Source organism: Pollicipes pollicipes, unplaced genomic scaffold (genome assembly GCF_011947565.3).
Source record: "Pollicipes pollicipes isolate AB1234 unplaced genomic scaffold, Ppol_2.1 Scaffold_3087;HRSCAF=3621_pilon_pilon_pilon, whole genome shotgun sequence".
Taxonomy (NCBI): Eukaryota; Metazoa; Arthropoda; class Thecostraca; order Pollicipedomorpha; family Pollicipedidae; genus Pollicipes; species Pollicipes pollicipes.
Genome location: NW_023596225.1, coordinates 7,313,254 through 7,328,422, shown reverse-complemented (window position 1 = coordinate 7,328,422; position 15,169 = coordinate 7,313,254). Strand labels below are relative to the sequence as shown.

General features: G+C 51.2%; 2 protein-coding genes across 5 annotated transcripts; one reads left to right on the top strand and one right to left on the bottom strand.

The window, feature by feature from the left end:
* Positions 1-223: 223 nt before the first annotated feature.
* Positions 224-3,600, top strand: LOC119089313 (RNA-binding region-containing protein 3). Its single transcript, XM_037211981.1, has 6 exons — positions 224-583; positions 835-948; positions 1,562-1,970; positions 2,028-2,298; positions 2,564-2,717; positions 3,194-3,600. The coding sequence occupies exons 1-6, from the start codon at positions 450-452 to the stop codon at positions 3,366-3,368; spliced, it is 1,257 nt and encodes a 418-aa protein (XP_037067876.1). The 5' UTR covers positions 224-449; the 3' UTR covers positions 3,369-3,600.
* A 1,480-nt stretch (positions 3,601-5,080) lies between these two features.
* On the bottom strand, positions 5,081-13,267 carry LOC119089701 (protein neuralized). 4 transcript variants are annotated; one of them, XM_037212515.1, is made up of 7 exons: positions 12,435-13,267; positions 12,146-12,265; positions 10,556-10,728; positions 10,080-10,194; positions 9,227-9,442; positions 8,192-8,390; positions 5,081-6,575 (listed from the first exon to the last, which is right to left on the bottom strand). In XM_037212515.1, the coding sequence occupies exons 2-7, from the start codon at positions 12,183-12,185 to the stop codon at positions 5,858-5,860; spliced, it is 1,461 nt and encodes a 486-aa protein (XP_037068410.1). In that variant the 5' UTR covers positions 12,186-12,265; positions 12,435-13,267; the 3' UTR covers positions 5,081-5,857. The 4 variants fall into 4 exon arrangements, with proteins under 4 accessions (XP_037068410.1, XP_037068409.1, XP_037068412.1 ...); XM_037212514.1 differs by having other exon boundaries at positions 12,146-13,267; XM_037212517.1 differs by lacking the exons at positions 10,080-10,194; positions 10,556-10,728; positions 12,146-12,265.
* Positions 13,268-15,169: the final 1,902 nt, after the last annotated feature.

Below are 15,169 nucleotides of genomic sequence, written 5' to 3'. Positions count from 1 at the left end.
ACTTCCAGTTTAAACGCAGCCCGTTTTGTGCAACCGGTAGAAACATGAAGATACTCCTGTAAAAATATTACGAGATATTTCATAATTGGCAGAGCTTTGATTCATAAAAGGCACAACATATGAATATGTATGTGCGCTTGCACCAAAATGCTGGATGCGTCGATTTCGCGTTGCGATTTGACGCCAGTAACCAACGGCGTGGCCGGTAGCGTTCGGGTGTGTGTGTGGGGTGGGAGGGGTATGGTTCAAGCAATGATGAATGGGCATGGTGCATTATTAAGGGTTAAACGTTGATAATTATCTAGAAATTGGTTGAATTTAGCCCTACCTCACGCTAGGCAATAGTTACGCCTGAGTTGAAGTACCAGATTTAGGTTAGGCTTATACCAGTGTTGAGCGTGGTAGTATTAACATGAGATCTGAGTAATACTTTGTCATGTGGAGCTGCCATGACATCATTGCTTATATCGAACTTACCTTTGGCCGTAACGGAAGAGGAAAGCAGGGATCTTTTGAGTAATTTTGGTGCAGAAGAAGTGAAAGTGTTCAAGAGGTTCCGGAGAAAAAAAGCAATCTTTGCTAGGTAAGTGCTTATTTGCTCAGAGCTGGGACTTCTCAAAGTAAAATTGTCATGTCGTTTGTAAAAAAATATGTAGAAATATGAGTCTGACAAAGAGTTCTTATCTGAAAGAAGTAGTATGTAACTGAAAGGTAGTGCCCTTATTTGTTTTTATTTGTCATCTGGATCTCATGTAAAACCCATTTTCTCCAGCATCCCAAATTTTGGTGTCATTCATGGTTGTTGTAGTGCAATCAACATGTTTGTTTACCCAGATTTCAGTCCACATCTGATGCCCAGCATGCTCTGCAGCAGCTTCACCAGGCGGACCTGGGTGGTTCTAGGCTTGTTGTCGAGTATGCAGATAGCACATTGCAGATAGGATGCAGGTGAGCATGTCATGTACATATTTATCAGCTAAGCTCCAATAGAAATCAGTCAGTGTTTTATGGTGTTCTTGGATGAACATGTATCTATCTACTAGTACTCGAGCATATAATTGGTATCAATAGGCTCATTTCTGATCTGACCAAGTTAAATCCTCCCCTGGCACTCAGCCAGCATTGGAGCTCTCACTTGACTAGTTAGAAGTCACATGTTAGCCACAACTGTTATGTTGGCCACTGGACAAACATGTCCCCATTCCAGTATGCCAGCATGTCAGTATGTATGTGCATTTTGCAGTAATGGAGTTTTTTTTGCTAATATCAAAATTCTGTTCATTTGTGTTGTTTCTGTTGATATAGTAGAAATCAAGGCTGGAGATTTGTGTTTTATAGACACTGTTGATTCTAGGCACTACATAATGTCACCACATAAATAACACTACATAAATCTAGGCACTGCATGCCTGGAATATACTTGATATGTTGTCATCACCAGGCCTGATAATAGCACACTGCAGCTGATGGCTGGATCACTTATGTACTTTGGTTCACATAAAATTTATTCCAAAGAGATTAGGGACATCAACATTAAAATACATATTAACTGTTTTGACAGCTGGCAAAGTGAAGACCAATCTGCACCTATCAAGCACCAGTTGACAAGTACTGTGGACCAGTTGGCTGTCTTCCCATTCCCATGCCCGACCCTGCACTACGCCTACCCACCGCCGACGGCCGACACGCTGGCGCGAATAAGCAGCGCCCTGCTCTCCAGGCCGCGCTTCTACACACAGGTGCTGCACCTGATGAACAAGATGTCGCTGCCGGCGCCATTCGCTGCGGCCAGCCCGGCAGCGACGCCGGCCGCCGCGCCGCAGCCGCCATTGGCGGCACGTCACGACGTGGCAGTGCAGACGGAGCCGATCGACTCTAGCTTTGACTCAGCCGAGTCGGAGCTGGTGAGCGACAACTCGGACGCGGCCCCAGAGAGGCGGCCCAAGCGGCGTCGGCTGGCGCGGCTGCCGGACAGCGGCCGTCGACTGCGAGCGGCGCGGCGCCAGCGGCTGGCCGCCGCCGCCGCCGCCGCCGCCGCCGCCGCTGTGCCACTGTCGGAAGTGTTCGAGGCGGCGAGCATAGTGACGCCGGCGCGGCGTCCTGTGCTCCGGCTGCCAGCCGAGCGGCCGCCGCTGCCGCCCGCCAACGGTACACCGCCCGCTGTCCAGGTCGGGTTTGCCAAGCTGTACCCCAGCCGGGCGGAGCCGGGCACGGCCGAGGCAGTGGCGACCGAGCCGAGGCCGGAGTTGGAGTTCATCAGCGACCGGCAGCTGGCGGAGAACAGGATCAGCGCGGAAGGTATGCTCTCCGCGACTGGCCGGAGACACGCTCCGTCTCCGCTGGGCGGTGGCTTCGTGCTAACATGGTTCGTCACGACTTCATTAAGTGCTTCGGTTGCTTTACGTGCGCGGAGTGGACGCTACTGGCCGCAGGCTGGAACGGAGAACCTTTGTTCACCTTCTCTCTCCCTCCTTTCGGCATCAAGCTGTAACGGACACTTATTGCGTACCTACACCTGTAACTGCAAAGTGTCTGGCTTTAAGCGTTGGTTCATGCTCTTCAGACATGAAAGTGTTGCCGGTGTTCTCTCGGTACACTCCTGGTGACGAGTCAGCCCGTCTCTATATCAAGAACCTGGACAAGCGAGTGGCCGCGGGGGACCTTCGACATGTGTTTGGCCGATATCTGGACTGGACGGACGAACACCACAAGAACGCGTGAGTTTAGCGAAACCGTAAAGGAGTTGCCTCCTGTGAAGTCTATCATCGCCATGTTGGGCATTGGCTGCGTGGGACTGGTTGCCATCGTACCCGACGATAGAAAGCGCATCTGAATTACATAAAAGATATGGTCGGCGGCTCAGTTCAGAATGATAACTGCAAAAGTCTGATCGAAGTCGCGATAGAATTGTCTTAAAATTTACGTTGAGGCCGGAAGTGTGCACAGTTGGCCTTAATGACCCAACATATTGATTTTGTGAGAAGAGGGATTTGTGAAAGTTACAACAATGTGTAGGACAGTGTGTGATAAGCCACAGGTCTGCGTTCAATCTGTCTAATCGATTTCGAGGACCATTGCGATCATAACTGACCATCAAGTCCACAGTGATAACAAACGCACCGCCAAACGTGCTGAATGAATATTTGCCCCGCGTTCTTGTGTGGTGTTGATATTGGTCTCCATCGCTTTCCAGATTCGACATCCGGTTGATGCAGGAGGGTCGCATGAAGGGTCAGGCATTCGTGAGCCTGCCGTCGCCCAAGGTGGCCCGCCTTGCGCTCGCCGAGACCAACGGTTTCATCCTCAAAGACAAGCCGATGGTGGTGCAGTTCGCCCGGTCGGCCAGGTCGCAGCAGGTCGGCAGCTGATGGTGACCCGCCGTGCGTCCGGCATGCACGTGTGGCCTGCCTTGTTGGTACGAGATGAGCTGTGATTCGTAGAGGAGGCTCCGTTCTGCGGGGCCCTGCAGCGCTGGCGACCGGCTGACTCCCGTACGTGTGGATATGTGTTGCCACACATGTGTACTGGTGTGTGTCATCGCCCCAGTCATTCATCATTGCACGGGCTGTCACTCATGTCATAAACGAACTACCCATGCGACGCTTTTGGTTTTGCCAGAATCAGCCAATCACGAGGCTTGGGGCGATGGGTCAGCGATTGCGCGTGTATAAGCGCGGTCCTGGCGCCCTCTTTAGTGTCGAGTATTGGTACAGGGGTCCGGATTTTAGCGGAGTACGTTGTTATGACCCGCGGCGCAGGCGCGCAAACAAAGGGGGAAGACTGGTCCAGGTTGGTATCACGGTGGTCAGATCCCAAGTCACGTGTGTTCCTGCGACGAGCCCAGGACTATCAGATTTTACTACCGACATGATGTCAGTGCTCCTTCGGGAATCGAAAGTGACATTGAAGCATTAATCCGTTTAGAGAATTCCGTCCAACCTCTGAGATGCACGGCACCTCTAAGAACCTGCCTCCTCTACTCGCGCCGTCACGGAAGTGTCAGTGTCAGGCCCAGCATTGGTGTAACGCTTTCTGAGCTTCACCCCCCCCCCCGCGAAGCATTCTTTATGTACGCCTGTGTCGTGTGTACTTAACGATAGTCACATAGCGACTCAATATAAAATAAAATGAAATATCCTCATGCCCATATTTCAGCCAAAATCGCCTAGAAGAAAAGCTACGTTTACCATTGGGTAATATATATATATATATATATATATATATATATATATATATATATATATATATATATACAAATACTGGTGATCTTCTCCCCTTATGAGTATGAAGGCATTTTTATTGAACTCGTCGCATCATAACAATTATCAAAACTACCTTGACCGCGATGTCCACTCCACGCGCAACCCCAGAATCTGAACATTTCAATTTTTCATCGGTCTCCAGTGAAAACACCCACTGTTCATCAGGAGTTTGGTGGTATGCCATACCTCACACCAGCTATAACCGTGCAGATGGCACACTTCCTAGACTGGCGCAGACCGCCCGCCGGCTTTAGTCGATAGGGCTGCGGTCCGTGTTAACAGCATTTACATCGACGAAAAAGTGGATTTTTTGCAATGTTTTTTTTACAAGAACAATTTTGCAATGCCCCAGCTGTGCTTCATTTCCATCACAGCAGCGGATTATACCGTCTAAGATTGGTCCGCGCGGACCACATGGCACAAGACGTCTGGGTGGTTCTGCTGCGGCGGTCCAGGAACAATGAATGCGAGTGGCGTATCCAAAGGGGTCTTTGGGGACCCTTGGCGCTAAAGGTCCCGGTTCGTTTTAGCGGGTAAAGGTGCTCATAGAGCTTAAAAAACAGTGCAAGCCGAGTTTGAACTCGAACTTCGACATGTAGCCGCGAAGCACTTCGTGCAATTTGTGGTGTGTTGTTTGCATCGCCTTCTTCAATGCATTTGCGCCGAAGTTGTGGTGAAGCGGTGTGAAATTTCAAGACTTCCAGTGACATGACCATGCCATCTTACTATGCTCCGTTCACAGATAACTCGGTCTCGCATCACTCACCGTCGCCACATAAGTGAACGGCGTCTCACGCGCAGGCAGTGGCATAGCCAACTACAAAATCACGGGTTTACTGGCTTTCATGGCAGAAATGGTCCCACATTCGCGAAGAAATTAAGCCTAGCGTTCCCGACCAATAAACGAGGCCAATCCTGATCCACGCGCGATCTGAACATGACACTACATTTCGCACACATTGCCTAGTGTGACTTACGATTACGACGCACGTCCCTGCTGACCTTCGGCATCGCCACCCGTCGTGCCGATGTCTACGCGGAAAACGCAAACAGCTGATGGCGTCCCTGCCCCCACTTATGCGGCTTTTCGCGCTGCCCGCTACGCACTCAGTTGAGTCGAGCATGCCACCCCCAGCTCCGGAGACCTCTCAACCATTAGGACTATGAGGTACTGGAGGAATCACTTCATCTCGAGATCACAGAAATCACGTGGATGGCAGCTTTTGGAACGGCTGGCTCCATCACGACTGATGCAACTCGCGAAGCGCATGAGGCCCCAAGAGACGCTCCGTCCGTGTGCTTGTCACCGTGCCATCTAACACGTGTCAGCCCGACACACATACACATATAGCACACACATTTAAGTCACTCGTCGCCCTTCCTCGGGTGCATAGCAAGCTGAAGCACTGAAACTAGTGTATCATTAATCACACGTGCAAGCACATGACCATAAATGGGCACGAATTTAAGCTGGTGCCGTCACTTACAGCCTTTCATCACCAGCATTATGAATGGCCACGTCATCACAAAGCACGCAGGAGCTCGCGCGACAGCAGGCAGGAGCCGGCGCGGGGCGGCCGGCGGCGCCACGCTGGTCAGCTGCGGTACAGCCTGATCACATCCCTGATGGGCGCGCAGCAGACGGGGCAGAGCCCGGTGCCGCGCGCGCGCCATTGTACCGCGCACGCGTAGCACATACAGACGTGCCCGCAGGCGTACAGGGCCGCGTCACTGGCGCGGTCCAAGCAGACGGAGCAGTCGGACTGCGGCTCCTGTGGCGTCGCGGCGGCAGGGGCGTCGTCGGCGCCGCCGGCGGCTGCCGCTTGCTCCTGCGGCGAAGACGTCGGCGTGCCGGCCGCCAGGCCGAGCGCGCGCAGCGCGCCCACACCGCCCGTCAATCCCAGCACCGGCCACAGCGTTAGCGACGCGTCCACGTGCATCAGCGTGCGCGGCCGGCCGGTGCCACGCTGCACGTGCACCACGCCGCCGGCGGCCAGGCCGAACGTCAGCCGCTCGCCGGCCATCGGCCACGAGACGACGTCGGCCACCAGCGGCCAGTACTCGGCCCGGTTGGCCAGCAGATCCGGGTTAGCCGGCAGCTCGTCGGCCAGCAGCGTGTCCGGGTCGCAAGAGGTGAGGCCGAATGTCAGGCCGGCGGCGCGCGGCTCGCCGACCGCCAGCAGACGCACTGCCAGCCGGCCGCCCGGCACCAACGGCGAGGCGCCCAGCACGTACGCTGGCTGTGAGTCCGGGCCGAGCCGGCTGGCCTCGGTCAGGCACGAGCTCACCGACACGCCGCCACCGCGCGCCAGCCTGCAGTGGCCGCCATCGGTCAACGGGGGAGGGGGAGTAATACACGGCGGGGTCAGAGGGGCTCAGAGACACATGACACATTGTGCTCGGGCAGAACACGCTGCGATAACATTAGCGGTGACCATAGCAACTCGGCACGTTCATGAGACACCCAAGTACACTGCGCTTGCAGCAATACACGTGAGACGTTTCTGAAGCGCCTGCCTCAGTATCCCTTCGAGGCTGGCTGAAGTGCCATTGCGCAGTATACACTTTGCATAGAAATCCTGTACCAGTTATCATCGCATCCATTACTAGCAGCATGTACAGAGGATAGCCACTGTTCACCCACAGCAACGCGCCCAGCTCGCATTCGTCATTAACACGCGTTCGGGTAGAGAGGGGTCAAATTGACCCCCCGAAAGTTTTTCCAGAATGGTTTCCGAACGGCGCGGCGCCAAACTTTGCTCAGCTGTAGACAATTAAATAGCGGATCGTTTGGCACCGAAAATTTAGATGTACCTTGCAAGGTCACTGACCTATGGCAGGTCAAAGTCAGACCATGGTTTCAGCGAAGGCAGTTTCTAGGGAATCCTTCAATCTGATCCAACAACGGAGTGTTAGACGAAGCCATACATATCTGAGATGCTTTCTTAGGCAGCATAACAGTTGAATGAGCAAATTGCATTGACCTAAGGTCAGGTATGAAGGTCACACCAAGGCCAAAACCAACCTGTTTTATTACTCTATAGTTTGCTGTATGGGATAGTTTCTGGTGCTCATTTTGAGTTTATTGATGGCCGGAACCGCATCATACATCTTCCATGGGCTTCTTAGAGGTCAGAATAGGTCATTGACCTAAACTGACCTAGGTCAACATTTTGTTTTAGGAACATACTGCCCAGCGTAATCTTTGTCGCTTTGTCAAATGCAAAACTCAAAGCAATCTTGTATGATGTTGGTCACACTGACCTTCAAAAGGTCAAACAAGGTCACTGACCTTAATGAGAAAGCGAGCTTTTGCTTTCAGACAATTATCTACGTTCTGGGGGCACTTTGGAGACCAACCTGGAACTTTACCTTGTTTGACCTTTTTTGACCCGAAGGTCATGACCTAGGAACCTGAAACTTCCACCTATGTGAGTTCCCGTACAGGTCAACACACCCTGTCAATGTGGTGTCTCTAGCTTTCTTAGTTGCCGGGATCTCAGGGGGTCAAAATGAACCGCTCCCGCCCCACCCGAGCGACGGGTATCTAGGCGGCCACCCGGGCGCGCGTTAACTGCGGATTCCGGTGCCAGAGCGCGCGCGACTGCGCACGATTCTAGCTCGCACCCGAACAAAGCAGCGTGGTGAGGCACCCACCAGTGGAGGAGCACTGTTGTAGGACACTGACCTGTGAAGGAGCAGTGTTGTAGGGCATTGACCTGTGGAGGAGCAGCGTTGTGGGGCAGTGACCTGTGGAGGAACAGTATTGTGGGGCACACTGCGGAGGAGGTGTTGTAGGGCACTGACCTGTGGAGGAGTAGCGTTGTGGGGCAGTGACCTGTGGAGGAGCAGTGTTGCAGGGCGCTGACCTGTGGAGGAGCAGCATTGTGGGGCAGTGACCTGTGGAGGAGGTGTTGTAGGGCACTGACCTGTGCAGGAGCAGAGGCTGGAGCGTCGCGTCCGGCGGCCCCTCGTCCGGACGGGCGTCATCGCACCTGTCGCCGGCGTGCTGGCTATGGTCCGGTGCGACCTCGGTCTCCTGCCCGCCGGGCTCGAAGTCAGGCCCTCTCTCGGCTCCCACCGCGTCCGCGCTGGGTTCCAGCGAGACGGACGACCGCCGCCGCTCATCTGCTCGGCAGACAACACGGGCCCTGCACAAGCTCCACACGGACACAGCTGACACGGGATATGGCATAACGAACAAATTCCTAACGAAGTAGCACGCGGCAGCCGGCACCGCAAAAGTACTGGTGCTAATATGGCGCGCCATCCCGCATCCTCCTCCTGTTGAGGCTAAATCATTACAGACGAATTATAGTGGAAAGAGGTGAACGACTTGCAAAAAGGTATCACCTGCACCGGAACGACGTGGCACGTCCTTGGAAGCATGCAGCCCCGAAATGACTTACCATCGTCTTCAATGCTAACGCTGGGGTAACATTGCTGAGAACAAGATGGCCAAGGCCTACCAAATAGTGATGCTTCAATATATATCTACTCACGTCACCAGCCGACATACTACACAAAATTACACGGCACGTGTAATTTTGGCATGCGCACGTGGGCCCTACTCTCCAGTCCCGTAGCGACTGAATGTAGTCAGTGCGAGCCATCTGATCAGTCACTGCTGGCGGCGCTCGTCCGAGTCACTTCATGCGGTGACTGGCGCACGTGAGACTGCGCTCGGATGGCACGTGCGCGCACCAGACTGCCCAGTCAGCGTGTGCGCGGGAGACTGCGCTCGGTCCGCACGTGCGCGCGAGACTGCGCTCGGTCGGCAGGGGCGCAGGTGATACTGCGCACGGTCGGCAGGTGCGCGCGTGGGACTGCGCTTGGTGGGCAGGTGCGCGCGTGAGGTGCGCGCGTGGGACTGCGCTCGGTCGGCAGGTGCGCGCGTGAGACTGCGCTCGGTCGGCAGGTGCGCGCGTGGGACTGCGCTCGGTCGGGTGTGCGCGCACACTTACGCACGAGCTGAAGCGCCGTGGCGTTGCCGTACACATCAAAGAGCGCCCACAGCGGGCGGCTCGTGTCCACGCCGCTCAGAAAGACGCCGCGTTCCACGCCGTTCATGCCTAGGCGGACGTCGCCGGAGGCGGTCACGTAGAAAAACAGCACGCAGCCCGGCTCGGCGAACCGCTCTGACATCGCCTTGGCCCAGAAGTCCGGCTTGCTGGTTAGGTCTGTGAAACACGGAGCTTGCGGCGTTTCTAAGAGCCCTGACGTCACGCTTGCCAGGAAGGTTGACTTCCTACTCAGACCTGCTTAGCTAACTCTTTCACTGTAAGGGATCAGGAGCGTTCCAAAATTCCTCCCATAGGGGTTCGGGATGTAAATATAAACTCACGCTACCAGAGTCCTGTCTTTCCGGCGACCTCCGCACTCAATTCGTTTGAGTTAATATGGTGCCTTTCGACCCCAAACCCAGGCATGTGACCCATCCGGCACATTTGCCAAGCCGAACGTGTTCGGATGTTGGGTCGACCAGTGTGCGCTTCGATGCCGATTGGCTGATTTTGAACACAGAGGGGCAACAGGCAGTGAACCCTCATGCGTGGGGTGCAATAGCATGAACAAAGATCGGTGTCCCTGCCAACCAAGTGAGCGAATTTTGAAACAGAGGAGATCGGAGGAGTTAATGAGAGGCGTCCGCTTTATACAGCTACGGGGGACAAATGAAAACGACGCATCTGTTAACCATGCCCCTGACGCGCAGCTGCTCCAAGAGGTCGGCTCGCCTTCGTCATAGCAATGGACGGCGCTGACAGTGGCAGTAGCCGTGACCTGATCTGGACAGGCCTACTTGGGCTGTGACCTGACCTGGACAGGCATACTTGGGCAGACAGCCAGCGAGGGTGCGGGGATCGACCGAGGTGAAGCCGAGCCGAACCACACCACTCCACTGGTCTGACACCTGCACCACCTCCACTGCCACCTGAGACAAATAGACACCAACCAGGCCAGGTGAAGTCAGACCACACCATGCTGCTCCATCCATCTGAGGCCTGCATGAACTGCCCCCTTGCCACACGTGCACACACACTAGTCAGAATCAACTACCAGCATGGGGTGCAATTTTTGGTTGAGGGCACAGATGATTGCACTGAAATGAAACAGGCAGGAAGCTCTCTGCCTAATGCCCCTGCTGACATTGAAGGAAATAAGCTTACATGCCATTAGTATCAATATGATGACAAACCTCTGAAAAACAAGTTCAGCAGGCAGTGGAAATTGCATCCAAAGGGAAAACATGCCCACCAGGCACACAAAGGCGAGACATCATTTGCATCACCTACCTGTTCATTGACAGCCACAGGTCGACTGCTAAAGACAATGCCATGGCAGTAGGAGCGGACTCTACAGGCCCGCTGGCCACCCTCTGACAGACGGATGTTGTCACCATGCACAGGATGAAACAGCAGAGCTGACACATTGTTTGTAGCTGTGGCTGCTGAGTGAGCTGAAGAAGCTGGTGGACAGCAGAATGAACAAGTCACAAAGTAATGAGGACAGGCAATTTGCAGAAGACAACACCAAAAGATAGATGACTCAACTGGTCCAGTTACTCAACTGGCTAGCTGTGTCATAACTTTATTATACAAAATTACTGCTATTTCCAACAAGTACATGCTGAACTCTGGATCAACTTTCAGTCCTTTAAATATTAACAAAACCTTTTTTTTAGCTCCCAGTAGCACAAATGGAATATGGTAAGACATGATTTAGGAACACTGTAGTGGTCAGATCAACACAAAAGATGATTGCAGAATTAACACAGACCCCCAGGCAAGTTGGGTTTACCTCTAGAATAAAGCAAATTCATATACAGGCAGGGTGAAACTGACCACTTTCAATTATGGTGATAATTCAGCTAAGATTTTCTCAACCGGTGTAGGTGTACTTTCCTACCTAATGTTAGAAAAAAACACTGCGCACCATTCATCGTGTTTAAGGCCGCACATATCGTAATCGAAACAGGTAGAATCGTGCTCCTACCTTTGAATTTCAATAACTACGATGGCGAGCTCCCGAGCGCCGCGCGCACCACACCGCCTGGACTCCCCAGCGCCAACTTGACCTGACCTAACCTAACCTAACTGAGAATAGACCAGAACCTAAGCTAAGCTAAGCTAAGCTAAGCTAAGCTAAGCTAAGCTAAGCTAAGCTAAGCTAAGCTAAGCTAACCTAGCCTAACCTAATGTGACCTAACCTAACCTAACCTAACCTAACCTAACCTAACCTAACCTAACCTAACCTAACCTAACCTAACCTAACCTAACCTAACCTAACCTAACCTAACCTAACCTAACCTCCCCACCCTATATCCCCTTCAACCCAGTGTCCCATTGGCACCCATGTTCCATGCCATATATAGGTGCTATATAGCGAGCTTTTATTTAGCACCATGTTCTCACTTTGCTTTACATGCCCCATCCAATCCCCGCATTGAGGTTCAAATTTCATGGATTCTTGTTACCTTGGCCCCATAATTTTTTTGGTTCTTGATGCTGCTTGATGCGCAGTAATGTCGTGACCGCGCTCAGTAATGGCGCCAGTGTCGCGGCTGGTGTGTGTGCGCAGCGCTCGGGAGCTCACCATCATAATTATAAAAAATTTGAAGGCAAGTGCATGAATCTACCTGTTTTGTGATTATTTACAATATGTCCTGCCTTAAACACAATGAATGGTGTACAATGATTTCTTCTAACATCAGGTAGGAAAGTACACCCTGACCCTATGCCTCACCTACTGATATAGTATTCATATAACAGCTTGTCTCCCATGTGGTACTGCCCTGAATCTGGGTTCCATTTATGCACTTTGAACATGACTTGGGAAAGCCTCTGCTGATGCTGAATCAAGATGCAAAGTAAATATCTCCTTACCTCTTACTCCAAGAGAAAGTGAGGATGTTGAGCTACCCATTCTCAGATTGCAATCAGTGCTGATACAAATCAATGTATGCACACAAAATCACTCTTGGGGATTCTTGATCTCCACTTTCACTGAAAGGCCATTGCTATATGTATGTATATGCACAAAGGCCGTCGCATTATTAAAAGCGCCTTCAAGTTTAATACGCGAGGCCACGCCAAGGCGACAGGATGGACCATGAACACCAAGACAGTGCTAATTTTTGTATCATCTGCGCATTAATCTCACGGGTGTTGTTACCATTGACATGAAACAGCAGAGCTGGCACATCATCCGGTCATCAGTGCCACAACAAATGCCACCTAAACAACTTTCAACAACTTGCGATTGAAATTTCACTTGTGTCTTGTCTTGTCTTGGATTAGGGCGCAGAGCCTCCTGGGCTCAAGCGTCCGTTTCAGTTGTCTTCGTTGCGTCCCTTTTGTATTCTGATTTTCCTTGCAGCTTTTTTCTTTGGAGGGGGGGGGGAATACTGCGGAGACTAAGCATGGTAGAGGAATATGAAGAGACTTAGCCACAGGATGGATCGTGGTGCAAAGGATGTATTATTCCTCAGTAGTCAATAATATCTCCAGCTACAGATTGTGAGTCACTGTATCTACGTGCAAGTAAGCTATTCATTTGCATCAACAGGCCTGGTCTCCTCGATCACCTCGTTTGTCCCACACTCAAACAATAGCACAAGATCTCGCAATTCCAGTGACACACGACACGACATGGACCGCGGTGGCGCGCACGTTTGTTTTTTTACACTCTGGCGCAGAATCTGCTCTCCATGCGTCCATTTAAATATCTAGATATTGCTACATTATCAATCAGTTCGCGTCTATCCTTATGGTTCGCTCAGCCCGGCGAGTTGGTCGCCGGTCTTTCATCGTTTTTCGCCTCGCTACGGGGTATCCCCTGTTAATGCTAAACTACAAAGCAACATAAAGTTATGGCAAAATAATAAAAATAGAAGCGAGCTCACACACGCACATGACCACACACACAAACATACACACACAGACACACACACGTACACAAAAACATGAATCAATCACTGCTTTCATACCACCGTCCACCAATTACGATGCCTCACAAGACTTGAGCATATTTGTGACCTCGCATTGAAATTCAAATAATGGCGAACGGTACAAACAGTAGCCACTATTACGTAGTGGATCAAAAGGAAAAACAAAAAGAAAAACGCATGCATACACACGATAGAGCACACTTACAAGTCTCAGGTTTGTCATACATGCGCACGCAGAAACATGCACTAGCACTATAGCTCTTTCAAAAGCTTGCAAAGGCGTAAGAATGTAAACACTTCGTTAATAAGAACTGGATAATCATTGCCAATTAGCGATTTCATACAAAGTGGCGTTCCATAGTTTGTTACAGATTTCCACAATACGTCGTCGCTGACGCTGCAAATAATGGGCATTCCACTAACATATGTCGTACTGTTCGAGGGCACACACAGTTCTCACAGGTAGGTCTTGGTTCTCGATCCATAAGGAACGAATGGGTATATCTTGTGTGTCCTAGTCGTAGTCGGCATAGGATGATTTCTTCGCGCCGGTTGATCCTCGTTGAGGAGTCCCATCGTCCTATGTTCTCTTTTGCTGTTTTCATTGTTGTAAGGGGTCCGTGCCTATGCCAGGTTTTGCTGAAAGAATTTCTTATAGCAGAGTGCAAAATCGGCAAGTACTCTCTGTAGCCTATTTGGGTTTCAAGTATTTCGTTTAACAGCACTGCCGCCTTTGCCTGCGCATCTGCTATTTCGTTTCCTACTATACCACAGTGACCTGGAATCCACATGATTTTAATCTCGAATCCTTTTTCTAGTAAACGGTGCGAGGTTTCAAAAATATTTATCATCACCGGATGGTTAGAAGTATAATTTTTTAGTGCAGTGACCACCGACAAAGAATCAGTGCATATTACACATTTCGGTATACCCTTGGTTTCCACATATTTCATTGCCTGAGATATAGCCACTGGCTTCAGCAATAAACACTGAACATTTTCCTGGCAGTTTAAATCGAGTATAGCGTTCTGAGTGGTCGTAGGCACCGCCGACTCCCTCAGTAGTTTTTGAACCGTCCTTAAAAATATAAGTAAAGGCAGAGGTATCCGTTCTTAGTTCACAAAAGTCATTTTGAATTTGACGTACATTCAGAGCTCTCTTATTTTCATTTGTCAGTTTTTTGGTTTCACATTTGCGTAGCTTCCAAGGTGGTGTGGAAGCTTCCTTTGTCTCTAAGTTATGAGGGAAGTCGAGTTCTATTTCATTACATATGCTTGTCATTCTTTCGTACAGTGGAAAACCAGATATTCTTTTCATATATTCTCTTTCCACTTGCTGTAAAGAAGCCGTTTCAGTGGTAAGCCTCTGGCACGGATGATTGTCCTCGCCTCGTGCCTTCATGCAGTATCTTATTGTCAATTCATGTCGTCGCAATCGAAGTGGAAGAATATCTGCTTCGACCTGTAATGTAACGATAGGCGAAGCTCTCAAAGCCCCGTTGCTTCACGTAAGCACGGCACAGGGCACTCATGTGACAGACAAGTGTGCCCTGCCGCACCACAACTCATGCAATTTGCCTCACATTCGCCCTCATGCATATGCTCACCACACTTCAGGCACCTTTGGTCATTTGTGCACCTTCCTTCCGGGGGCCCATATTTACCACATTTGTAGCAAATTAATGGGTTGGGCACCTGCTTTTTGACATGATAAGTTATGTAGTCCAGTTCAAGCTTTGGGGAGCAAGTTGGTACACCAAATGTGAGAAGTATGGTAGGGGTATTCTCAACCCTTCCTCCCACCTTCTTTGTAAACCTCTTTGCTCCCACCACACCAAACTCCTTAAACCAGTGAAAGATCTCATCCTCAGTGAGGTCCACTAGGTCATAGCCATGTATAGTGCCTTTGCTAATATTTAGTTTGGGATCACGGCAGACCTCACACTCCTCTCCCACCAGTG